Source organism: Sus scrofa, chromosome 1 (assembly GCF_000003025.6).
Source record: "Sus scrofa isolate TJ Tabasco breed Duroc chromosome 1, Sscrofa11.1, whole genome shotgun sequence".
Classification (NCBI taxonomy): domain Eukaryota; kingdom Metazoa; phylum Chordata; class Mammalia; order Artiodactyla; family Suidae; genus Sus; species Sus scrofa.
Genome location: NC_010443.5, coordinates 238,151,996 through 238,179,399, shown reverse-complemented (window position 1 = coordinate 238,179,399; position 27,404 = coordinate 238,151,996). Strand labels below are relative to the sequence as shown.

Sequence of the window (27,404 nt, the reverse complement as noted above, 5' to 3'; positions counted from 1 at the left end):
TTTCACTGGTTTTGTTTTGTACACATATGGGATCATTAGGGATAAAGAGTCACACTACATATACGGTGTATGTCAATGTATTGCAATCCTCTATAGATGCACATTCGCATTGTTTCTTTTTTTTCTTCCACTAACAAAGCTGTGATCAACATTCCCCTATATATTTTACCACATTTGTTTATTTAAGTAGAATTTCCAGAAATGAATTGCCAGCTAGAAGGGAATGAAATTTTGTTTTGTTTTGTCACTGCCAGAGGCAGGGTGGAACCCCAACTACAGCAGTGACTAAGCTGGATCCTTAACCTGCTGAGCCACCAGGAAACTCCATGAATGCCTAATTTAAAATTTGAAGATACTAAGTGATCTTCAGAGGGCAGCAATGACACTCCTAAACTACAATATAGGATGGGACTTTTTCAAACACGTTCCTAAGTGCTGAACATACAAATCTTTTTAATTTTTGCCAGTCTGTAAATCTGAGATAACATTTTAGCTCACATATGTTTCTAAGGGTCACATAGGTGAAGAGACTTCTCACATTACCTGGCTTACTGTCAGCATTCCGTTTTTTTTCTCAATCACCCAGTCTGGCAATAAAATACGTGTAAGGGCTACAAAATGTCAGGGAATCTTAATGAACAATAATTTACCATCAGACCTCATTGAAGCCTTAAAGAAAAAAACCTCGAGGGCAACATTTCCAACCTGTACAGTGAAGGGACAGATCAGCTGCAAAGATAACTTGAGTGTCACATTCTGAAGTGGGGTGTTCCCTTTTAAAAATAGTCTGTCTTCCCTCCACCCCCGCCCCGCCGCCCCAAGAATCAAGCTGCGTTCCCAGCCTGCCTTAAACTCTGGAGTCGCGCCATGCCCCTTACACTTCCCGTCGGGGAAGGCCCCTCCCAGGCTTCCTTGCCTCCTCTTCACCCAGGGAAAGAGAGCTTCTTTCTGCCCCAGGGCCCGGTGCCCTCGGAAGCCCTCCAGCCAGTGTCCCTCAGAGCTTGGCCTCTCCATCCGAGCGTGCACCTGGAGGTCTGGAAGCCACCCGGAGCTTACTCTTTTCTGAGAGCGTCACTTCGAAGTCCGCCACCCTTCCACATTCCCAATGCTGTTCTTTAGAGGTTTGGTTCTGGAGACTGCAGGCTTATTTGACCTGCGGCAGGTAATGCAGAGCAAAGTGCCAGTGGGGAGCCGGGAGGCACCAGCGCTTCGAGACGCTGGCACCTAGATTGGACGTAGGGCTGCGTCGGACCCAACTTCTGTGAGATGAACAGAATTTTTGGTTCAACATCTTTAGCTTGGATTTTGTCTTAATTCAACCTATATAGCTTCCTGAAATTATATTTTATTCCTTCCAAAGTCTACGAGATGGGAACTCAACCTCGGACACCGTGCGTGAGTGGGTCCCACGAAGGAAATTCGCATCCCATAGGGAGCCGGTGGTCACCGAAGTGCCGGGCGCCGAGAAGGTAGGGAAATCCTTCAAGTCCAGCCAGTGGTGGGACACACACTACCTCGCGGGCTCGCCTTACCCCTGGCTCAGACCAAAGGCAGTCGTGGTTGTGATTGGTGGAATTAGGAAAACCAGCTGGTCTCACCCACAATGGGCCTGGATTGGCCTCCACACTCAGTCGCTTTTCTACAGTCTAAATCTAGAACCGCTTAGTGATAAATCCCGCCTTCAAAGGCGTTTGATAACAGTTTTATGTGTTGTAAGGCAAACGGTGATTGGTCACAGAGCTCACGGATTCTGTCGGTAGTAAACACAGCGAGGCTCCTGGGACCGCGGATTGGTCAGTGTTCCGGGGGCCGAGTAAATTCCTCCAGATACCGCGCGCCGGCTGGCTGCACTTCTGTCCCGGCCCCGCCCTCTCCCCTTCTGATTGGTTGCACCCCTGCCGGAGGGGACGAGAAATGCCGCGGAGTAGGCGATCTCGCGTTGCGTCACTTCCGTTTACTGTGTGCAGCCGCCGCGGTGTTCTCAAGAGTGCCGCGGCGAAGGGGTTGAAGGAGCTGGGCAACAAGAGGCGGGGTGGACGGAAGAGGGAGGAAATCCCATCACCGAGGAGCCAGCCTGGACGTTCCGGTCTTCTGCCACACTGTCGGGTCGGATCGAAGAAGGGTCACCGCCTCCTCCAGCGAGAAGGGGGGCGGAGCCCGGCTCAGGTGAGGCGACTCTGTCAGCGGGAGCGGTGGTGGCGCGCGCTGGCGCGCTCACGTGGAGACAGTTGAGCTCTGGGGGAGCTGGGTGGGCGGCGCGATCAGGGTCTTGTCTAGGTGTCTGGGCGCGCGCCGAAGCGTACCGGTGCCCCCCCGCGTCTGCCCTGCCTGTCTTTCCTGAGGGTTATTGTTACCCTCAGAGCGGAGGGGCCAAGGCGGGTGGGAGGCGTGTTCTGCGCAGGCGTCCCCCGCGTCCCGACGCCAGGCTGTCTGTCCGCCGAGTGGGGCGGGGGCTCTTGCCCCCTCTGATCTGCGGGCGGGCTACGTTGGTTCCTGGGATCGCGTGGGAAAGACCAGCACCCTGGCAGGGTGAATAGAGAATCTGCGGAATGGGGTCGGGTGGCTTCCTTGCCCCTGTCCTGGGTCTCATTGAGCGACGAGGTTTCGTTTCACCAGAGCAAGGCCAAGGCGAGCTGGAATCGGGAACCGGCGGCTGAACCAGGAGGGGCGGAGCCAGTGTTTTGGAATGCCGCAACTAAAAGGACTAAAGTGTTTATAGGCATTTATTGAAAACCCACTGCTTCCAGGCTTCGTGCTAGGAGGTGTAGGGGATGCAGTGGTAAGAACAGTCTGTCCCCCTCCTCCCTTGTTTGGAGGACATACAGGTTTATGCATGTTAGGCAGTGAACTAAGGGGAGTTGAAGGTTAGTTTTTTTCCTTCCAAAAAGGTCATTTGCTATTAAGTCAGTCTGTATTCTGGCCTTGTGGACGATACTGTGGAAGCTAATTTCTGAATAGGACACAAATCCTGAATATTTAACTTGGCAAAAAATTTTTACATAAAGGCGCAGTAAAAGCTTCATTGCTAAGTGGTATACTTGGGTTCTGGGGTTAATTTTAATTAGTGGAAGTAAGAAACCTTTCACCTTCAGGAATTGAAGCAAAAATATTTCCAAAATGTGTTTCTATGCTTCTCTGTTTTAGTAGGTAGAAGATATGACATACATTGGGATCTTTTCTTTAGAGGTTGAAGAGAATGCTGTGCCTTACTCATCAATGATGATTTGTTGTCGTTATATAGGCTGTTGTGCCTTAGATAATTTTGAAAAGGTGGGCTGAATGCCTCATTTTCTGGAGAAACTGAATTCAGTGAAGTGCTATGATTTGGGTTGTGAGGATGGTAAGCTAAAAGATTAGCGGTGAGGGAAGAGAATTTTAAAGAAAAGCCCCTAAACCAAGGAAAGGCCTCCCACTATTGCTTTAACCCCCTCTGGAAATCCCAGGAAACTTGGGAAGACTGGCTGTGCCACCACTGCCAGCTTGGTGACCTGCCAGTTAAGACTTAACAGGTCGAGGACCTGTTCTGGTCTCTTGCGTTCTGCTAAATAAACAAACCAGGATTTTTTTTTTTTTTTTTTTTTTAAAGAGTCCTGAAGTCAACTTGTTTTTGGATTTGCCTTTTCTCTCCTAAAAGTTGTGTCAGGACAAGGTATAGTTAGCTGGAAATAGTTGCAGACCATATTCTGGCTATTTGAGGTGTTTAGCAAAATTCTGGAAGTGGTAAGATTTGCAAGAAAAGAATCTTAGAGTGGGATGTTTTCCTAAACTTAGGGTTCAGTGCTCTCAAAAGAGACTGTCACAAGAAGTTGAAGTCATTTTTAAAAAGTCACTTGGATACAAAATGTATGTAAATGTTTAGTATTTAAAGTACTTAACATGGGAGTTCCCATTGTGGCTCAGCAGTTAAGGAACCCGACTAGTACCCAGGAGGATGTGGGTTTGATCTTTCTCCTCAATCAGTGGGTTAAGGATCTGGCAATGCTGTGAGCTGTGGTATAGGTCGCAGATGTGGCTTGGTTCCTGAATTGCTGTGGTGTAGGCCAGCGGCTATAGCTCTAATTCAACCCTAGCCTGGGAACCTCCATATGCTGCAGATGCGGCCCTAAAAAGACAAAAATAAAATAAAAAATAAAGTACTTAGCATGAATTTTATTAAATTGAAGTTCTTTAGTGTGGGTAAGAGTTAAAACTATCTTACGTGTAGTGAGATATGAATCTGCCTCTATGGAAAGAGAAAAGAAAAACCCAAGATATTGATTCCATATTTGTTGTCACCTTTTATTTATTTTTAATGCAAATTTGTTGTAAACAAATATTTTCTTGTCTGTTGATTTTAAGCATATGAGTTCTCTTTTTCCTGTATTTAACATTTCTCAAATGTTGTCTAACAGAGCCAGATTTTGTAAGTGCAGCAGGTGGGCTGGAATGTAACACTACACTGAGCCTTTTGTCTACGGGTGAAGTCAACTTCTCATATGCTAAGAGACCAGCTGTTTCTGAGGGACTATTGCTCTTACAGTTGTTTTCATCATTTTTATCACTGAATAGTGGCTTTTAATCTCCAGACTCTATTTGGCGGTGGGGGATGGGGAGAGAGGGTGCCTTATTGTTTGATTAATTATACATCTATTTACTAAAAGCTCTATCTTTTTAAAAATTCTGTGGCTGCATCTGTAGCATATGGAAGGCCCCTGGCCAGGGATTGCATCCGAGCCACAGCTCCGACCTTCATGGCAATGCCAAATCCTTTTAAACCACTGCACCCAGCTGGGTATCAAACCCTTGCCGCCTCAGCCACCCGAGCTGCTGCAGCTGGAGTCTTAACTGCATAACGGCAGGAACTCCTAAAAGCTCTATCTTTCGGAAGCTCAAACTGATTAGGAATTGTGTTGGAGTGCTAACATTTTATTGTAATATAGATTATTGTCGTAGTATTGTAGTATTTAAGATTATTTTATCTGTAGATAATTTTCTTTGTGATATTCTAACACATTTGAATGACATCTTTAAGGTTCCAGTATTCCCTTGATTCTAAACCACAGTTTGTTCACATTTTAATCTTGAAGACAGGATGCCGTAAGTAAGCGGCGTTGTGCCATAGCTTAATTGGAAACTTCCACCCCCCACCCCCGTGCTACATGAAATAATGTAGCATTTTATAATCAGTGGCATCTTAGATTTAATGAAACTTGGTACAGTTAAAAGATTTGTATCCAATTAATTCATTGTTAATTGTAACCAGTTAATTTTCCAAATCTGCCTTTGTGCTCTGAGGAAAGTTTGTTATTGAAAGGAACCCTATTGGAAGTAATATTTTTTCTTTATGTAGATGGAAATTAATGAACTGTTTTGCTTCAGATTTTAAAGGATGATTGATGGCTAGTTCTGCGTTTTGGAAACTGTACTTGGTGTTTTGTTGCTCTGTGCACCTGTTTACAAACAGTTTACAAATGCTTTACTTGCAACTTAAGTTTAAAATGATTAGGGTGAATTGCTCCTCCTTTTCTTCTGTACCTGATATTGTTAACTTGGTGTAATTGATTTTTAATATGCCTTAATTAGTGAGTTATAATTTAAAATCTACTCAGCTGATTCCTGTAAAAAATTCAAGACCTTCAACGTTGTAGTCCTGTTTTAGTCTCTTCTGCAGAGGGGATTTGAGGAAGGAGAACAGGGAGAAGAAAAGCCACTGTTTTGGCATTCAGCTTTGAGAGGAATAATCCACAGATGGTATAAGAATCTAAACACATTTAGTAACATACATTATATTTTATTTAAGTAGAACAGCAAAAGCAACTCAGCAGGTGAACTATCAGTTACTTGCCGAACACTGTTGATTTGATAAACGATTCAGAAGTGAAGGAATATACTGCTTTGAAAATAAAATAGGTATAGTAAATGAATTAAATCCATTTTTCATCTCTCCTGGAAAGGCACCATCAATGCTAGTGGCTCCACTGCTTCGGCATGGCTTTCTTCTTGATAAAAGTTTAGTTTTTTTCTTAAGGCATATGTATCTTAACCTGTCAAGGGCAAAAGGCAATAAAAGCTATTTTTAAAAATTGGCTGATAAGGTTACGTGTGGCAGGGGCAGTTGGGGGTGGGTGTCAGGCAATGTTTTCTAAATAATAGAGGGAAAATGAGACTTTTAAACAAACATTAAAATATAGTCTCAAATCTATAAGCAGCTAGAAGAGGGCATTGGTGGATGGTTTCCTATAGATTTTGGATACCTTTGTGAAGTTTGTATGAGCTTTAGAATCTTAAGTGGCTATGCATGTTCTTTTAGTCTAGCTTATCAGCTAGCCGTCTAGTCATTTTAAGTTTTAGGAAAATGTAGTACCCGAGAAAGGGAAATTTCTAGAACAATTATAGTGCAAGTGTAAAGTTCTAAACAGGATAAAGCAGTGAAGTTTGTCATAAATTATTTTGAAGTTGAAGGGCAGTGCTGTCAGACTCTTTTATGTAACTGACAGTCTTAGACACACCCATCTTTCAGACAGCATTCTGCTGACAGGCCACCACCCTGACAAGGGGAAGACCACCAAGATCTTCCCCTTATAACAGGTGATCCTGTCACCAGGAATGCATTCAGTCACTCACTCCTCTTCTCCCCAAAGCTCTGCTCCTTGATTCTTGTTTGGCACCAGCCTCATTGAAGGCACAGTTGGGAGGAGCCAGTGGCAAGGAGCAGTGGAGGAGAAGACAAAGCTTATCTTGATTCTGCCAACCTTCCAAATGGGTCTGTGGGCTGTGGTAAGAGCTTAGCAGTGTGGTCTCTGGTGGTGGTGTGTGGCATCGACAACAACGGAGGATTTGAGAAAAAGAAGCCCCTCCTGCCAGCTCTTCCTGAACCCTTACTTTTAATTTTCACTCCCCTAGGCTGTTATTTTACATACCTGTCTTTTCACTCTTCCATTCTTTGACCCTGACCCTGCTTTTCAGCATTATCCCCTTACTCCCCCTGGCCAAGTGGGTTAAGGATCTAGTGTTGCCACAGCTGCGGCATAGGTCACAGCTGTAGCTTGTATTCAACCCCTGGCCTGAGAACTTCCATATGCTGCAGGTTTGGCCAAAAAAAAAAAAAAAAGAAAAGAAAAGAAAGAAAATTTCATTCTTTTCACTAAATATTTGTTTTGGAAAAGTTATTTTTTCCATAAAAAATGTTATGTTAGTATGTAATGGGTTTCGTATTTATAATGAGTGAATACTCAAAAATTTCCTCAATTTTAGGAGTTCCTGTCGTGGCGCAGTGGTTAACGAATCCGACTAGGAACCATGAGGTTGTGGGTTCGGTCCCTGGCCTTGCTCAGTGGGTTAACGATCCGGTGTTGCCGTGAGCTGTGGTGTAGGTTGCAGACACGGCTCGGATTCTGCGTGGCTGTGGCTCTGGCGTAGGCCGGTGGCTACAGCTCCGATTCGACCCCTAGCCTGGGAACTTCCATATGCCGCGGGAGCGGCCCAAGAAATAGCAAAAAAAAAAGACAAAAAAAAAAAAAATTTCCTCAATTTTAAGGTCTAATATGTTAAATACTAGACCTCTCAAAAAAAAACTCTTCGGAGCCATCAGTAGTTTTTAAATAAAATTTTTTAAATGTGAAGGAATTATAAGGTCTAAAAGTTTGAAAACCATGCTCTTGATGCTCTTGATTAAAGCATATCAAGAAAAATCCAGGCGTTCCTGTTGTGCAGCAGAAACCATAATCCGACTAGGAACCATAAGGTTGTGGGTTCGATCCCTGGCCTTGCTCAGTTGGTTAAGGATCCGGGGTTGCGGTGAGCTGTGGTGTAGGTCAAAGACGTAGCGCAGATCCTGAGTTGCTGTGGCTGTGGCGTAGGCCAGTAGCTGTAGCTCCAATTTGACCCCTAGCCTGGGAGTCTCCATATGCTGTGGGTGTGGCCCTAAAATAAAAGAAAAAGAAAAACCCAGCATCACTCAAAGGCATAGATGGACAAGAGAAGAGTATTTTATTAGCTTTTTCAGATAATTTTGAGTATTTTCTGATACTGTAACAAAACTCAGCAAATGTTACTTTAAGTGGTTAGTTGCAGTGTGGAATATGAAACTGTATCAATGAACTTTTCATATTGTTACATTAAAACACATTAGTTTACCTATGGTCAATTAATTTTTGACAAAGGCAGGAATATGGAATGGAGAAAAGACAGCCTCTTCAACAGGTAGTATTAGGAAAGTTGGATAGCTGCATGTAAATCAATGAAGTCAGAACATATCCTCACATCATACACAAAAATAAACTCAAAATGGCTTAAAGACTTAAATATAAAGCATGACACCATAAGACTCTTAGAAGGGAACATAGACAAAACATTCTCTGACATAAATCATATAAGTATTTTCCTAGATCAGTCTCTCAAGGCAATAGAAATAAAAGCAAAAATAAACAAATGGGCCCTAATCAAATCTACAAGCTTTTGTACAGGAAAGGAAACCATAAACATAACGAAAAAGACAACCTAGGGACTTAGAGAAAATATTGCAAATGATGCAGCTGACATGGGCTTAATTTCCAAAATGTACGGACAGCTCATACAACTCGATAACAGCAACAAAAAACAACCCAATCAAAAAACAGGCAGAAGACCTAAATAGACATTTCTCCGTAGAAGATAGACAGGTGGCCAAAAGGCACATGAAAAGATGCTCAATGTAGGTAGTTATTAGAGAAATGCAAAGCAAAACTACAGTTAGGTACCACTTCATACCAGTCAGAAGGGCCATCATTAGAGTTCCCTTTGTGGCTCAGCAGGTTAAGAACCTGACTAGTATCCATGAAGATGCAGGTTCAATCCTTTGCCTCGCTCAGTGGGTTAAGGATTCAGTGTTGCCGTGAGCTGTGGTGTAAGTCACAGATTGTGACTCCGAGGATTTGGCATTGCTGCAGCCATGGTGTAGGCCAGCAGCTGAAGCCTGCGATTTGACTGCTAGCCTGGGAACTTCCACATGCCACAAGTGCGGCCCTAAAATTTATTTACATAAAATTTATTTATGTAAATATGTAAATTCCCAGGGCAGAGGAACTGTAAATTCCCAGCATATGTAAGTTCCCAGGGCAGGGATCAAACCCACACAACAGCAGCGACTTGAGATGCTGCAGTGATAACACTGGATCCTTAACCTGCTGCACCACAAGGGAACGCCAAACTATTATGTATTGAATGGATAAACAATAAGGTCCTACTGTATAGCACAAGGATCTATATTCAGTATCCCGTGATAAACCCAGATGGAAAAGAGTATGAAAAATAATACTGTGACTGCTAGCCTCGGAACTTCCACATGCCACGGGTGTGGCACTAAAAAGCAAAAGCAAAAAAAAATGTATATGTATAACCGAATCACTTCTCTGTACAGTAGAAATTAACACAACATTGTAAATCAGCTATACTTCAGTAACGTGAAAAGAATACATTAGTTTAGGAGTTCCCTTGTGCTGCAGCAAGTTAAGTATCCAGCATTGTCACTGCTACAGCTTGGGTCACTGCTATGGCTTGGGTTCGATCCCTGGCCCAGGAACTTCCATCTGCTGCTGGCATGGCCAAAATCCAAAACAAACAAAACAAAACAAAAACCCCATTAGTTTATTTATTTATTTTTGGCTGGGCCCGCAGAGCATGAGCCTGCACCACAGCAGCAGCTGGAGCCACTGCAGTGACAGTGCTGAACCTTAATTTCCTGTGCCTTAGGAGAACACCAGAACATTAGTTTATGTCTTGTACTTTAATCATTTTTTTTTTTTTTTTTTTACCCATAGCTTATTTTGTAACATCATGGTTACTGTATTGGTCATTTGGAAAATACTGTTTCACCAATTAATGCAGATCTTCAAATTGTTGACATGTTCATTATACAATATTTTAGAAATGACATGACATTGATAGCATTAGTGATCTTGTCAGAAGAGTTTGAGCTTTGAGAAGCTGTCAAACTTCTGGTGACAAAGAGTAGTTTTTGAAAATTTTAATTTTCATCTGAAAGCTCAAATTTTATCATAGGCAGTAAATATCATAAATTGTTTTCATTGAAATGACAAGCTCATTTCATTCATTTTCAAGAAAATGTCTGGCAAATACTTGTGTCTGAATAACCATAGTTTGTGATTTGTTCTTCCAGGTAAAAATGGTGTTTGAGGAGTTCCCGTCGTGGCGCAGTGGTTAACGAATCCGACTAGGAACCATGAGGTTGTAGGTTCGATCCCTGGCCTTGCTCAGTGGGTTAACGATCCGGCGTTGCCGTGAGCTGTGGTGTAGGTTGCAGACGCGGCTCGGATCCTGCGTTGCTGTGGCTCTGGCGTAGGCCGGTGGCTACAGCTCTGATTCAACCCCTAGCCTGGGAACCTCCATATGCCGTGGGAGCGGCCCAAGAAATAGCAAGCAACAACAACAACAACAACAACAACAACAACAACAAAAAGATAAAAGACAAAAAAAAAAAAATGGTGTTTGATGAAAACGACTTACAATCAAAAACTGCATGAGTATTTTTCCTTGAGACCACATATTTCAGAATGCAGCACCATTACTTCAGTTGTACTTCAGATTTCATCTCACATATCGTTAAAAAAAAAAAAAAAAACCTATTCAAGAACCAAAACTAAATAATAATAATGAAGGGAAGGGAAGGTTGGATGTTTTGTAAAATCAGCATTCTTGTAGTAGTGGCTGTGTCCAGCACAGACAGAGACAGCATTCTAGCCAGATTTCTCCTGCTGCCCATTTCAAGCCCAGGTGCCCAGCCTTCCCATCAGTTGTGTGAGGAAACCACTAACCTTTCAGCAATTTATTTTTATGCTTAAGATAGCTAGAATCAGTTTCTGTTGCTGCAACCCAGAACCCTGACATACCATGGTTGGTACTTTAAAAAAAAAAAAAAATTAAAATATTTTTTACAGAAGTTATCTGAAAAATGATGCTAGTCTTTAGTTCAAAATTATGTAGCTCATGGTTAATTTTTCTGATGATTTGCAGTAATCATTAATATCAGTTGAGCATTCACTACCCATTACCTACTTTTCTAGACTTAACCTACTTTTCGGCCACAATGAGTACATTGCTTCCCTCACCTCAAACCTTTCCGTACCTTTAAGGATGTAAAGTACATTGTCTAGAGAGTACTTTACATCTCAGTTTATCCAAATCCAAACACATACCTAGCTCTGAGCCACTGAGTACCATCCTCACTTATGTGACATTTAATGCTCTCTACTTTGTAAAGTGGTTATCTGTGTATGTCTTGTTTCCACTCAGCCCCTGTGACAGAACTGACTATGCCATACAAATCTGTTCGACAGCACTTAATCGTGAACAAAGTAGGATGAAAGCATTTTTGTACCAAATACACAAGCACCTTCCTGAGCTTTTGAGATCTCTAAGGCTAATAGCCCCTCCATTACATGCTGCTGGGCCCCTTTTCTCCCAGAGTGGGTCAGCTGTCTCTTTGTGCAGCTGTCAACATGTAGCCACCTCTCGCCCTCATTCTAGAACTGCTAGAAAAACTTGAATTTTATTTGTTTGAAACAAAAGACCATGAGAACTTGAGGGACTTTCCTATGAGGAAGTTTTTTCACACATAGGCTTTGATCTTTAGTTTGGGTATTCTGAGACTTTTTCTTCCTGGCTTTTGGCTGGAAAATGATTGCTGGGTAATACTGTGTTATATTTAATTTATATACAATGTTCATTCAACAATTTACAGAGTTTTATATCAGGCACTTGGGAGGGAGAGAAAATCACTGTGTGATGTAGATCCAACATAAACCCAATTAAGGTAAAAGGGGAATTCATTGGCTCATGAAATAGGAAGTCCGAGGGTCGTGCTAACTACAGTCATTGCTGGATCCCAGGGTCTTGATGTCAGCAGGACATTGTCTTTGGTACTACTACTTTCTGTGTTGGCTTCATTCTCAGAGAGGCAAAAATTTCGACCATCAGGGTGAGACTTGCATCTCCTCTCCCTCACAGCTTGCAACCTGGGTGAAAAAATTGTCTCCCTCTCTTGAGATAGTCAGTCCTTCATTTCTCCCTTTCATAACATCAGCATTGATAAAGATCCCAGTGAGTGAAAAATATGGAACACTTGGATTTGTGTGTCATCCTTGTGCGGGGGGCCATCCTAACCTTCCCTTTGTCATTCCAGTTTTAGTGTATATCTCTGGATGGTACCAGCAGAGGTCCCCAGGACAGACTCTGCTTGGCATGGCTTGGGTCATATACCCATCTCTGAAGCAATCACCATAATCAAGGGAAGTGGTTACCAAATTGGCCAGCCCTCCCTGGATCCTCTGGAGGAACAAAGGTCATCTGGAACTCAGAGGTTTGGGGGGAGTCTGATCTGGACTAAGGATGGACTTAAAAGGATTTCTCCCAAAGACATTACTAGACAGACAAAAAACTCATCCTTGGAGAGAGTATTTGAATATTGGTTTGTGGGTCGATGGTAACAAGTTTCATATTGTTTTAGTTATTTATTGCTGTGTAACAAATCACTTGAAAGCGTAATGGCTTAAAACAACAAAAAACGTTATTATCTCTAATGGTTTAGGGGTTGACGGGCTCAGCTAGCTGATTCTCAGAGTCTGTTACATGGTTGTAGTCAGATGGTGACTGGGCCAGAAGTCGTCTTGAAGACATATTCGTGTCTGGAGGCAGGTGTTTACTGTCAACTAGATTTCACCTGGGCTCTCTTACAGACTAGGGGCTGGATTCTAAGAGCAGGCTAAAGCTGGGATTTTGCCCCGAATTGCTCCCTTGGCTGCTGCAGCTTCTCTCTCCTGCTCCCCATCCCCAGTTTCTCCTAGGAGCTCTCCCTTGATACATCACTTGCACTTGAATCCTTCTCTCGTGGTCTGCTTCTGGGAAACCCTACCTAAGACAGTATGAAGCTAAGCCTTTTTCATATTCATAGTCTTTGGAATCACTTTTGAGCATCATAGTAATGCCCACCTCATTCTTGGAATGTTGACGTGTGGCACTTTGGGATGGCCAGAATGTATATTAACAATGACATCAGTGAGTCAGCTGCATTTCTCATTTCTTTTAACTGATAGCTCCATTTGTACCTTAACTGAATTGTGCATGTATTACTGGATATTAAATAGCTTCTTTAAAAGTCAGGGAGTTCCCTGGTGGCTCAGGGGGTTAAGGATCCAGCGTTATCACTGCTGGGACTCTGGTTACTGCTGTGGTTCAGATTCAGTCCCTGGTCCAGGAATTTTTGCATGCTCTGGACAAAGCCAAAGGGAAAAAAAGTCAGTCAGTACACTCAAAGCAGTAGGTTGCTCTTCTCTATGTATAACTCATCCTCCCCAATCCATTCAGAAAGATTGGTCAATATTTCTTGTATTTAATTGCATTGTCTGGCCTGTGATAGAATAACTATTTATTTTAAAATTGCTTCATAGGAAGCTTGCTGTTCTAAAATGGTTTATATAATATAGGAATTATCTTTTCCATAGAATTCAGTAGATAGTTCCTGTAAAACTATTTGGTGTCGATGCCTTTCTAGGGGGAAGTAATTCTTTGGCAACTTTTTCTAATGGTGTGTGGGGTTTTGGGGGTTATGGTCTATTCAGGCTCTCTTTCTTTTTACATTTTTAAGAAGAAATTTTATCAAAGATATATAGGTAGTTTGCTAAGTGCATATCACTTAAAGAATTAAATAGTTCCTCAAGATTTGTTGAGATAAACACCAGCCCCTGGCCTCCCTGCTCCCCATTTTCTCTTCCCCCAGACTCCCACTTTCAGCTCTTAGCTAATTCTTTTGATAGGTACATACATGTATGAACAGCTATGCTTGGAGAAACTTAATTTTTCAGTTTAGGCATTATCTATTGACTTCCCCTTGGTTAGAGATAAGAATTTTGTTTTTCATGAGTTTGTTAATTTCTCCCTGTAATTCTGCTGGTTTAGCGCTATGCATTTCAATGCACACTCCCTGTTCCTACCTCTCCCAGTACAGTTAGAATTTTCATTAGATCAGCAGTTCTCAAAGTGTAGTCCAAGGACCCAGAGGGACCCCTGAGACTCTTTCAAGGAGTCTGTGAGGTGAAAATTATTTTTGTAATGATACGCAGACTTACATGCTTTTTTTACTCTCATTCTTTCATAAGTGTATACTCATGTGTGATACTACAAAAGCCCAAATGCAGAAGCAACTGTGAGAAGCCAGCTGTGTTCTGTTAATGCAAAAATGTAAAACTGTGCTACTCTTCTCATTATTTGGAGAGGGGGGAATATAGTTACTTTTCATAAAAGCTGTTTCTGTTAACATATGATTGTTTATTATTATTTTAAAATCAATTAACAAGTGTTTTTAAATGTTCTCGGTTTCCCATTCCCTGGAGCTTTCAAAATTTTACCCTAATTCCTTATCACAGCCTGTGGAAGGCTCTACAAATGCTAGTTAAAGATGTCTGCACTGCCTATGCACATGTGCTAGAACACTAGCTCTTTTGGCCTTCTGTTATTTTTGTTCTCTCTCTCACCTTCAGGATGATCACCTCTCACCCAGTACAGCTATGCATTTCCAAAGTTATCTTCACATTACATACAAAGGGCTCTGGTTATCAGGAATATTATAGTGGCCATTTGTCATTTGCAGCCATCCAAAGTCTTTTGAAACCCCCACCTTTGCATTTTGGTAGCCTGCAAATGGTGAGTTCCGCTGTCCTAAGGTAGAGTCAGAATTACAGTGTAGGTATGAGAACTGGATTTCCTTGGTCATAGGCCCTGAGTAGGGATCTGGATGCAGTTTTGAACAATGTTGAGCATTTAGAACTACTCTGTCCAATCCAGTAGACATTTAAATTAATTAAATAAAATTAAAAGTTCATTTCCAGAGTTCCCTTCATGGCTCAGTGGTTAATGAATCCGACTTGAAACCATGAGGTTGAGGGTTCAATCCCTGGCCTTGCTCAGTGGGTTAAGGATCCGGCGTTGCCGTGAGCTGTGGTGTAGGTCGCAGGCGCGGCTCGGATCCCTCATTGCTGTGGCTCTGGCGTAGGCCGGCAGCTACAACTCCTATTAGACCCCTAGCCTGGGAACCTCCATATGCCACGGGAGCAGCCCTAGAAATGGCCAAAAGACTAAATAAATAAATAAAAGTTCATTTCCTCAGTCACACTAGCTGTATTTCATGTGCTCAGTAGCCACGTGGGACTAGTGGACAGCATAGTAACTGTGCTGGCAATTTCCATCATTGTAGGAAGTTGTATTGGACAGTGTTGATCTAGAAGGGTCTCTTCTGAGCAGCTAATCCAGAGCAGGATCCATGCAAAGTAGATGTTGCAGTGGTAGTAATGCTTTCCCCAATGTGTTTGGACACTCTGGGGCACACAGTTATCGCTCTCCCACCTTCCTGGTGATTTTGTGAGCTTCCTAACATCTGTTTACCATAAATCCTTTCTCAAATCACGTGAGTAGACTGACTGCTTGTAGTTAGGGGCTCTCTGACTTATCCTGAGATGCATTCTGTCTCTCTCATATTGGAAAGAACAGTTGAATAATCTAATTGGCTATTTTTATGGCTAAGATGAGCTTTTGTCTTAGTGGATTTGATTTCTGTTGCTAATCTAAATGATCATAAATTGACTGATTAAATGATGTTGGGGTGAAAGAACATTGACATTAAGGAGGAATTAGTTTGGAGTATCTCTAAGTGGATACACAGTTACTAACTTAGAGGATAAATGTGTCTCCAGGTTTTGATTATCTCTAATGGCACCAGTTAGTTTCACAGCTTCTAGAGCCCCTTAAGAAGAAAGGAATCTGGAGTTCCTGTCATGGATCAGTGATTAACAAACCGACTAGTATCCATGAGGATGCAGGTTCCGTCCCTGGCCTTGCTCTGTGGGTTAAGGATCCAGTGTTGCTGTGAGCTGTGGTATAGGTCACAGATGTAGCTCGGATCCTGCATTGCCAAGGCTGTGGCTGGCACCTGGGAACTTCTGTATGCTGCAAGTGCAGCCCTAAAAAGACACACACACACACACACACACACACGAAGAAAGGAATCCTCACACACACACACACACACACACACACACACACACACACACACACGAAGAAAGGAATCCTTAGCCTTTATACTGCCAGTATCCTTAGCCATACTGACGATGGCCTCCCAATAAGACATAGCAGGTGACTTAGATACATGAGAAGAGCTTGGAGAACTTGGGTTGATCTCAAGGACTGCATTGAGGCATCTGATAATCTCTAGGCTGATAGGAAGTTAAAAAGATTGTATGAACTGTTTACCTATTTTCCAATATTATTTAGACCTCTTGTTTTTGTTGAAGTCATGTTTAGCTACCTCAGGAGTCTCATCTCAAAGGTCTCTGGGCCTTGGGAATTTCCTCAAAAGAGTGCTTTAGAGACCACAGTTTCCTTGCTACCTGTGCCCTTTCTATAGAAAGGGGGATTGAACATTAACAGTTTGACATTTTAGTGAATGACCTTTTGTGGAAAAGAGTGGTGGTTTCTTTTTATACTCAAGATAACTGACATTTCAAAAAATAAGGAGGCCATTTGTCCTCAGATAATCATATTTCTGCTGCTTGTTGAAGAAGAAGGGTACTGGACAGAATATCATTATGCTTTCAAGTTAGTATGCTGCCTTGAAATACCACTTATTTTGGAATTTAGTCTTTTATGTTCCCCTCATGTGTTAAGTCAGAATAATAAGCCCTATCTGGCAGGCTTGTTTGAAGATTAGAGATAATAGAAATAAAAAGTACTTAGTAAGATGACTAGCACAAAGAAGGCTCTCTTAACGGTAGTTAACTTTTTTTTTTTTTTTTACTACCTCTGCCTCTGCTGCTGTCAGCACTGCAGCAGTTACTACAACATTGGTTCCAGTCTCCACAGTAGGAGAGAAAGCAATAAGCTCAGTGTCTGGTGCTGCTTGTTTTATCCTAAAAGGGCCCTGATGTCATGGTTTCTTAGTTCTCAGAGGTATTCTGAAGCTGGTACAGCTTCCTGAGACAACTCCGTTTAATTTATTTTGCTTCTTGAACCAGAATGTTTCTTCCCTGTTACTGCGATACAATAATCATCTCATTGCAAATAAATAAATAAATGAATAAATAAATAAGGGAGTTCCTGTCGTGGCACAGGGAAAATAAATCCGTCTAGGAACCATGAGGTTGCGGGTTTGATCCCTGGCCTCACTCAGTGGGTTAAGGATCTGGCATTTGCCATGAGCTGTGGTGTAGGTTGCAGACGTGGCTCAGATCCCGAGTTCCTGTGGCCGTGGTGTAAGCCAGCAGCTATAACTCCAAATAGACCCCTAGCCTGGGAACCTCCATATGCCGTGTGTGTGGCCCTCAAAAGACAAAATAAAAAAAAACAAAAAACAAAACAAAAAAACACACCAAAATCATCATCTCATTGGAACTTAACACTTAAGTTTTCTTTACAAGGCAAGGGCTGTAGACTTATAAGCAGTAATTGCATTTTGTTTAATCTTCCCAAAGCCTTGAGCTCTGTGGTCCCTGATTGGTTGAGTGGGCATCAAGGGCCTGTTTCCTTGAATGGGTCTCCATTTCCTACCTTCTTTGTCTTCTTTCCCTTGGTTTAGTCCCAGCTTTCTTAAGCACAACCTTTAATAGCTTCGTGAGAAAGGATATGTGGGAGGTAAACTGGGGGGTTTTTGCTTGTCTGGAAATGCTTTAGTCAACCCTCATAATTGATAGTTTGGCTGGGTACATGGTCTATGTTAGAAATAATTTTCTTGTAGAGTTCTAAGGAACTACCACCTTCCAATATTGCTTTTGAAAAGTCTAATGCCAGTTTTATTCCTGATTCTTTATTAACTACTCTTCCCCTCCACCCCCACAAACTTTCAAGATCTTTATCCAGGCGTTTTAAAATGTCACTGACAGGTGGGAATTTGTTCATTCATATTGCTGAGCACTTAGTGGATCTTTTTAGTCTGAATAAGTAACTTCTTCAGTTCTGGGAATTATTCTTTTGTTGTTTATCCGTTTCCCTATTTTCTATCTTTTTTGGGAGTCAGACATTGGACTTCCTTATTTAATTCTCTTTTCTTATTCATTCACTTTTATTTCTTCTTTGCCATGTCTGTGAAGTTTCTTCAACCATATCTTCTACCCTTTCTGGTAACTTTTAAAAATTTTCAAACATTTTCATATTCCTATATTACTTTAAAAAAAAAAAACATACTCTCTTCTTGTTTTGCAGAAATAGTATCATCTCTCTGAGAATGTTAATTATAGTTGTTTCCACACCTTAATTCTGTTTCTTCCAAATGCCTTTTTTTTTTTTTTTTTTTTGTCTTTTTTTTGCTATTTCTTGGGCCGCTCCCGCGACATATGGAGGTTCCCAGGCTAGGGGTTGAATCGGAGCTGTAGCCACCGGCCTACGCCAGAGCCACAGCAACACAGGGATCCTAGCCACGTCTGCAACCTACACCACAGCTCATGGCAACGCCGGATCCTTAACCCACTGAGCAAGGGCAGGGACCGAACCTGCAACCTCATGGTTCCTAGTCGGATTCGTTAACCACTGCGCCATGACGGGAACTCCCCAAATGCCATTTTGTTTGTTTAGGGCTTTGTCTTTTCAGGCTGGAGGGTCTTTTCTCTCCAGTTTGTGGTGCTCTTGACTGACTAGAAGTTGGTGAATGAGCCTTGAGGACTAGTGGGGTTCACCATAAGGAACCCACATGTTCCATTGGAGGGACTCCCAGACATCTGAGCTTGGCTGCTAATCTTCTCTTGGCAGGTAGGGTGGGTAGAGCAGGTTGAGGGGAAAGCATCTCACCTTCTGGTGCAGATTTTAACTTCATGCTCCAGTTGTCAGTGTAGCAGCTCATCGCAGCCTCTGGTGCGCACTTGGCGCCCTGAGTACAGACTTCCTCCAAGCCCAGCAGGAGACTGCAGGCTGCTCCTTCCAGGGGGCCGTCCACGCTGCCTTCCCCGACACTGGTCAGAGGCAGGTGCCCCTATTTGTGTCCCGCAGCATCTTGTACATCTCCTACCATAGCACTGGTAATACTTTATTGTACGTGAATGTTGATTAGTCTGTTTCCGCTGAGGGCGGGATTGGATCTCTCTTGTCAATCATTTTCACTCTGGTGCCAGGCACACTGGATAGTCCATCTTCGTGTGTTTGTATCCTGCGGTTTCACCATGAGATTCTGCTTCACCCCTTCCCAGAAGACCAGAGGAGATAAAATAGAGTTTTAAACTCTGCAGTTCCTTCAGCTTCTACGGAGGGCACAGAGCAAGCCCATTTTGGGCTTATTGACCCAGTTTTCTTACCACATAATGAGAGTGTGTCATGAGCACTGGTCAAGGGTACAGAGACTTTAAATCAGCAGTCCTGTAGTTCCTATGAAGTGTAGCTGTTTCTTAGGAGAGAATAAGCAAGTTCTTGTTTCTAATGAGTCCAGTAGATGAAAATATACAGATGTTTAATGGTTGCAAATTCAGCTTTGGAAAGTGATGCACCTATACATAGTCTGTGTGGTCTCTTTTTTTTCCTTTAATTTTAACATTTATGAAAAATTTCAAATGTACAAAATTTTGAAGCTAATACCAGACATCATGTCATTTCATCTGTAAATATTTCAGAATGTTACCTCTTTAAAAAAAAATACTCTTGGAGTTCCCGTCGTGGCGCAGTGGTTAATGAATCCGACTAGGAACCATGAGGTTGTAGGTTCGATCCCTGGCCTTGCTCAGTGGGTTAAGGATCTGGCATTGCCGTGAGCTGTGGTGTAGGTCACAGATGCGGCTCAGATCCTGCGTTGCTATGGCTCTGGCGTAGGCCGGTGGCTACAGCTCCAATTAGATCCCTAGCCTGGGAACCTCCATATGTCGCGGGAGCGGCCCAAGAAATGGCAAAAAGACAAAAAAAAAAAAAAAAAAAAAAAAAAATACTCTTTAGAAACAAAAATCAGAGTGTTATTATCATATTTAAAGGGGAAAAAAAACTAGTAATTCTTTGTCTCATCAAAGATATAGGTGATGTTCTAAGCCATCAGTTTGGTTGGTTTTAAAGAATCCCTACAGTTCAAAATGGACTCTATGGATGGTTTTAGAGCTTATTCATCTGTTTTTTTTTTTCCCTATGATTTTTTGCAAAGTTTGTTTTATTGAGCTTTATTGAGGTATAATGTATATACCATAAAATTCCTTGTTTTAAGTGTGCAATTAAAAAAAAATTGGGGGTAGTTCCCATCGTGGCTCAGTGGTTAACGAATCTGACTAGGAACCATGAGGTTGCGGATTCGATCCCTGGCCTTGCTCAGTGGGTTAACGATCCGGCGTTTCCGTGAGCTGTGGTGTAGGTCTCAGGCGTGGCTCGGATCCCGAGTTGCTGTGGCTCTAGTGTAGGCCGGCAGCTACATCTCTGATTGGACCCCTAGTCTGGGAACCTCCATATGCCATGGAAGCGGCCCAAGAAATGGCAAAAAGACCAAAAAAAAAAACAAAAGAAAAAAAATTTTTTTTCTTTTGGCTGCCCTGTGTTATATGGAGTTCATAGGCAGGGATCATATCTGAGCTGCACCTGTGACCTGTGCAATAGCTGTGGCAACACCAGATCCCAACCCACTCTGCTGAGCCAGGGATTGAACCTGTATCCCAGCATTCCAGAGATGCTGCCGATCCTGTTGCACCACAGCGGGAATTCCCAATTCAAATATTTTTAAGAAAATTTGATGCATTTATTGTAATCCAATTTTAGACCATTTCTATCGTGCCCATGTCCTTCTTTCCATCTGCAGTCCTTCCCTGGGCCCTGTCCCCAGCCCCTGATAACTCTGCAGAGACACAGTAGATTAGTGGTTAACCTTTTCTGTGCCACAGGCATGAAACTTCTATTAGATTATTGTTTTATTAAACAGACTTCCAGCCAGTCCTCTTGTCTTACATCATCTTCACTCCACTTCCTCTGGCACCTTAACAGCCAGCTCCTGAGCCTTTGGGTGGGCAGAAGGCTTATATATAAGTTAGGTTGTTTACCCAGTGCCACTTTAGGAGTCAGCTTTCTGGGTGTGCTAAGGCAGTCAGCACCCATTCATTTACCTTCTCACCAGCTTCCAAAATGCTATTGATATTTCTTTCCCATGCTTTTTTTCCTTGTGGGATTTTTTTTTTGGGGGGGTAAGGTTTTTATTTTTACTATTATAGTTGATTTACAGTGTTCTGTCAATTTCTGCTATACATCAAAGTGACCCAGTCATACCTATATCCTTGTGAGCTTTCACCTTTAAAATAACAACAAGCAAAACCAAAAAACTTTAGTGTCTTTGAAATGGGGTTTGGGGACTGTGTTTGGGGGGTAAATGCACGTGTGCAGGCCACTACCATTGGTCACCAATCTTCCTCACCAGTACTGATTTGCCCTTTTCATTCCTTTAAGGTTGCGAAAAGACTTTTGAGACTTTCTTGGAGTTACGCAGAACTCTGACTCCTCTGTAACAGATAGTGCATCACCCATGTGGTCTTTGCTAACATGGGTCCTAAGTGTTAGAGTGAAGAGGAGCCTGTAAATAGCCAGTAGCTGAAGTGTGTGCGTGTGTGTGTGCACACCCACCCACACTTCCAAGGCTGTTAGCTGAATAAGCATTTGCTCCTTATTTGACGGGTGTTTAGTCTGTGTGTCCACATCAGAAACATCACGAACTTCAAAAGGTCCAAGCTTAGCCATTCATGCCCCTCTTGTTGTCTGTGCTCTGAGTTGGACTTAAGCTTTTCTCAATCTTAACACTTTCTCTGTTTCTCTTATAGGATCATGGATTTTCCTGGCCACTTTGAACAGATCTTCCAGCAGCTGAACTACCAGAGACTTCACGGGCAGCTCTGTGATTGTGTCATCATGGTGGGGAACAGACATTTCAAAGCTCACCGCTCCATCCTGGCGGCATGTAGCATGCACTTCCGAGCCCTGTTCTCAGTGGCAGAGGGAGATCAGACCATGAACATGATCCAGCTGGATAGCGAGGTGGTGACAGCAGAGGCCTTTGCTGCACTGATTGACATGATGTATACCTCCACCCTCATGCTGGGGGAGAGCAATGTTATGGATGTCTTATTGGCAGCCTCTCACCTTCATCTGAACTCTGTTGTTAAGGCATGTAAGCATTACCTAACGACAAGGACGCTGCCCATGTCCCCCCCGAGTGAGCGCGTTCAGCAGCAGAGTGCCCGCATGCAGCGCTCCTTTATGCTGCAGCAGCTGGGCCTGAGCATCGTGAGCTCAGTCCTCAATTCCAGCCAGAGTGGCGAGGAGCAGCCGGCCCCCATGAGCTCCTCAATGCTCAGTAACCTGGACCAGCAGACACCCTTCCCCATGAGACGCTTGCATAAGCGCAAGCAGTCTGCAGAGGAGCGGGCCCGGCAGCGCCTCCCACCCGCCCTGGATGAGTCTGCCATCTCCGACGTGACGCCAGAGAATGGGCCGTCGGGGGTTCATTCCCGGGAGGAGTTCTTTTCACCAGACTCTCTGAAGATTGTGGATAACCCTAAGGCCACCGGGATGGCCGACAACCAGGATGACAGTGCCATGATGTTTGAGCAGTCTTTCGGTGCTCAGGAAGAGGCCCAGGTGCCCAGCCAGTCGGACAACAGCGCCGGCAACATGGCCCAGCTGTCCATGGCCTCCCGAGCCACTCAGGTCAAGACTAGTTTTGAGCAGGAAGCTGCGACTGAGAAAAGTGGTTTTCAGTGTGAAAACCCTGAGGTTGGCCTTGGCGAGAAGGAGCACATGAGAGTGGTGGTTAAATCTGAGTCCCTGAGCTCTCCCGAGCCTCAGGATGAAGTGAGCGACGTGACCTCCCAGGCGGAAGGCAGTGAATCAGTGGAAGTGGAGGGAGTGGTGGTCAGTGCTGAGAAGATCGACCTCAGCCCCGAGAGCAGCGACCGGAGTTTTTCTGATCCCCAGTCCAGCACCGACCGGGTTGGGGACATCCATATTTTGGAAGTCACAAATAACCTCGAGCATAAATCCACTTTCAGCATTTCAAATTTTCTTAACAAGAGCAGAGGGAGTAACTTCAGCGCAAATCAGAGCAATGATGATAATATCCCAAACACCACTAGTGACTGCAGGCTGGAGGGAGAGGCCCCCTATTTGCTGAGTCCAGAGGCTGGGCCTGCGGGCGGGCCCTCCTCGGCCCCTGGCCCTCACGGGGAGAACCCATTCAGTGAGCCCGCAGACTCCCACTTCGTCAGGCCTATGCAGGAAGTGATGGGCCTGCCCTGTGTGCAGACCTCAAGCTACCAGGGAGGAGGACAGTTTGGGATGGATTTTTCCAGGTCTGGTATGGGGCTGCATTCCTCCTTCTCCAGGGTGATGATGGGCTCCCCAAGAGGAGGAGCCAGTAACTTTCCCTACTACCGCCGCATAGCTCCCAAGATGCCAGTGGTCACTTCGGTCAGGAGCTCTCAGATCCCCGAGAACGTTGCCAGCTCTCAGCTCATGATGAACACGGCCACATCCTCATTTGAAAATGGCCATCCTTCACAGCCCGGCCCTCCACAGTTGACAAGGGCATCTGCCGATGTCCTGTTAAAGTGCAAGAAGGCCTTGTCAGAGCACAACGTCTTGGTTGTAGAGGGAGCTCGCAAGTATGCCTGCAAAATCTGCTGCAAGACTTTCCTGACCTTGACAGATTGCAAGAAGCACATCCGTGTTCACACAGGTGAGAAACCCTATGCCTGCCTGAAGTGTGGCAAGAGGTTCAGTCAGTCCAGCCACCTGTACAAACACTCAAAGACCACCTGTCTGCGCTGGCAGAGCAGCAACCTCCCCAGCACCTTGCTCTAACCCCACCTCGAGATAATGCCAACACTAGCTGCGGGACCGAAACTCAAATCTCTCCTGGTTGGTGGTTAATGCTGTTGTGTTGGAGGCTTCAGGCTGCGAATGGCTCTTGCAAACTCCGACGATTAGTAAGTGGAGAATTAATAGCTGTAGTGCTTGTGCTGCTGCATTTCTAAGTGAAATGCACGCTTTCAGAGCGGGGAGCCAATCCCTGAAACCAGGTTCTTCCTTGGAGTCAAGTAATGCAGTCAGAAAGTAGTTGGTAACTAATGTTGTTAAAAGTGGCACATTGAAAATTAAAAATCGAAGTGCAAAAAAAATTTTTAGCAATTTTTGTAGAACTCTGCGAAGCATTTAATTAAATTTCCTATATACCTTCTGATGGGAATATTGTATACCTGTACAGTGATACAAACGCACTTACGTGTAACCAGTGGCAACTTTGTGCCTAAAAGGAAGGCCCTAGAGGACACGCCTGTCCACCACAAATGCTTTAAAGTGTATCATGAGCTAGTCCTAGGCCTCAGAAAGTACTGTATTTTTTATTTTTGTCTGATTTGCAGTCACAGACACTGCACTTTGATGGTGCTGACACTGGGCCCAGAGCAAGCATTCTCTGGGCTATTAGGTGTATATATACTTTTGAAAACATCACTGTTGGATAGATGTTTTAACAATTTTTCCTGGTTTTAAAAACAAAGTTGTAAGAGGAGTATGTACTTATAGGGAGTGACAAGTAAGGTATTGTTTCCGTATGTGCTGTTTTAGCAGTATTTTAACCAACCTGTATTACATATGTGTTACAGTTCCACGTTTGGAAGTCAGAAAAGAGCTAGTGTTTGTCTTCGTTCTGATGATGTGGAGTCCTGTTTAGTGGGATCTTTCATGGTGCATTTACCCTTTGCTCCATGCAGACTTCGGGGGCCGGTCTAGCCGGACACATCTCACCCAATGGCAAGCCCCTTCTCTGCTTGGCTTCTTCACACTCTCATGCCCCTTAGGGCATCTTTCCAAGTCTAGATTACTGTTTCTAGTTAAAAACTAACCAAAAGTGAAGTCAACCCCCTCCCCCCATCCGCCATAGGTTTTATTACTGTTAAATACTATAGTTTTAAGGTACAGGCCCTGAACTTTTGTTGTTGCCCCAACCCAATACCGAATGTTTAAGATCGTTAGACACATAGCAGTCTTCATGGACAAATACTCTGCAGACTCTGTAAGAGGGTTGGGCAGCCCGGAGCATAGAATTCACCACGTAGCATCTGAGACAGAGGAGACATCTGGTCACTGCCCTAGGCCTTCTCTGGGCCCCGCAGCCTCACTTGCCCAGCCCTCCCGTGGTCTCCTGACCTCATGCCACCAGGGCTTCAGGCAGCACCGTTTGGCAGAGCCCTGACTTGGTGCTCCAGGGCGAACAGCACAGGTTATCGTGTTTCTGTAGAGCTCGTGGAGTTGGTTTAATTCATGCATGAACATGAGTTCATTTTTTATACAGCTTTTTTAGAGACACCAAGCCATGGTGCATAACTGAGAAACCCGTCAGTCCTTGTGTTTAGAAAGGTCATCAGCGTGTTTTCGCCTCTTCATCGAGTGTGTGCAGTTACACATCTGTCCGTGGATAAACTTATTACATGTTCATTGTCGGGCTCAGCATCTCCTATGAACTCATTCCCAGGGAGGAAAACCAAAAGGGAAACTTCTGATTCCTCTCCTTCCATCAGATGTGGGGAGAGATGGTTGGATTCCTTGTGGAATGCAGGTGTGTGTGGCTGATTGTTGGCAGTCGTGCTCTGACTTGACATGAGGAGCTCTACATCCACCCTTCTGTGGGGACCAGTGTCTGAGATGAACCCTGGGAAGCAGGCAGGTGGGTCAGCGTGGAGAATAAGAGCGGCCCTGCCTGGCCTGGGAAGAGGGACTGGTGGCACCAGGAAGAGCAGCGGCAGCCCTGCTCCCCTTCCACCTCGAAGAGGAGGTGCCAGAAGCTGCCGCCTCACCTGAGCTCCAGCTTAAGTGGACTTGGCTTCCTTCGGGGCCTGTCTCTGACACGGCGGCGGGAGCCCTGCCTCTCCACTGCCAGGTGGAATCTGGAATCTCTCATCTACCTCTTAGTCAATCAGTTTCTACGTGTGAGAAGCAAGCTTGTGGGCCAGTGTCCTCGTACATGCTGTAGCACTTAAGAAATAATTCAGAGGTTCCCCGGAAAAACAGTCCCAGGTTTCCTTTGATCAGTAGTTTTTACCTGAATTATAACTGGTATTGGGTACCTGGATTTTGATGGTTAGCCTTAATTATAGCCTGGCATAATCATTTCTGGTGACCAAATCATAAAGTTCTATCAGGGCACCCATGTCAGTGGTGCTATGCTGGTCAAAATTTGAAACTTTGAAATAAAGAATTTGTCATATTCATGCCTCGAGCTAATTATGTGGTGTTGTTTTTTTCCGCCTTAGGTTAATTAAGGTTGAAACAAAGGTGAGGTAATACTGCTTTCTCTGCTAACCCTGCTTTGACCACTACTTTTTTTTTTTTTTTTTTTTTTGTCTTTTTGCTATTTCTTTGGGGCCGCTTCCACGGCATATGGAGGTTCCCAGGCTAGGGGTCCAATCGGAGCTGTAGCCACTAGCCTACGCCAGAGCCACAGCAACGCGGGATCCAAGCCGTGTCTACAACCTACACCACAGCTCACGGCAACGCCGGATCATTAACCCACTGAGCAAGGGCAGGGACCAAACCCGCAACCTCATGGTTCCTAGTCCGATTCGTTAACCACTGCGCCACGATGGGAACTCCTGACCAGTACTTTTTTTTAAGACCAAGCTTCCTAGAAAATGACTCTCATGCTATCAATTCGTAATAGTTACCAGCCATTCCCTCAGTCCCTTCTGCTCTCCTTGGACTTTTTGTTTTGAGCTGTGGGTGGGTGTAAGGTGGTGTTCACAGCCACTCCGTTGTTTTGTTCCTAGAGGGCCTGCTGCATCTTGCGCTGTCTGCTGCTCCCTTACCTGCCTCCCAGGATTAAAACTCCATTCTCCAGTCTGGCTTGGCTCTGGGGAAGAGCTGGAGCCTGAGACCTTCAGCAGGCGTGGGGCTGTGGCAGTGCCAGTGGCCTGGCCTTGGGAGGAGCTGACTAGAAAAGGGCATCCACCTGGGGGGTTGCAGGGATGAGATGGACACGAGGAACAAAGTGTGAAGGTACGGAACTCATTTTAAAATAACATTTACAGAACCCACCTAGGAAGTTCTCTTGTGGTGCAGCAGGTTAGGGATCCGGCGTTGCCACTGCAGTGGCTTGGGTCACTGCTGTGGCACGTGTTCAGTCCCTGCCTGGCTTGGGAACCTCCAAATGCCGTGGGTGTGGCCAAAAAAAAAGAGAAATCCACCTATTTTGACTATTCTTGACCCCAAGAAATGGTTATTTTGACCTTCCCTAATTCTTTGCCATGCATATGTAATTTGCCCCACAGTCTAGGTAGTAGATCCAATTGCCGTGGTCACCATTGGGCTGTGGTGGTCCTGTGCTCAGTGAGGGACATTTGAAGGCATTTTAGCAGAGAATGCGAACATCTAGTAGTTAAAATGCCAGGCGGGTG

At 44.1% G+C, this 27,404-nt stretch overlaps 1 protein-coding gene across 4 annotated transcripts; it reads left to right on the top strand.

Moving 5' to 3' along the window:
* Window positions 56-26,235, top strand: ZBTB5 (zinc finger and BTB domain containing 5). Of its 4 annotated transcripts, none has more exons than XR_002336811.1 (2): window positions 56-2,166; window positions 10,136-10,190. XR_002336811.1 is itself a non-coding variant. In XM_021066137.1 (2 exons), the coding sequence occupies exon 2, from the start codon at window positions 21,781-21,783 to the stop codon at window positions 23,812-23,814; it is 2,034 nt and encodes a 677-aa protein (XP_020921796.1). In that variant the 5' UTR covers window positions 1,923-2,166; window positions 21,777-21,780; the 3' UTR covers window positions 23,815-26,235. The 4 variants fall into 4 exon arrangements, 3 of the variants coding, with proteins under 3 accessions (XP_020921796.1, XP_020921789.1, XP_020921792.1); XM_021066137.1 differs by lacking the exon at window positions 10,136-10,190 and adding an exon at window positions 21,777-26,235 and having other exon boundaries at window positions 1,923-2,166; XM_021066130.1 differs by lacking the exons at window positions 56-2,166; window positions 10,136-10,190 and adding exons at window positions 2,186-2,779; window positions 21,777-26,235.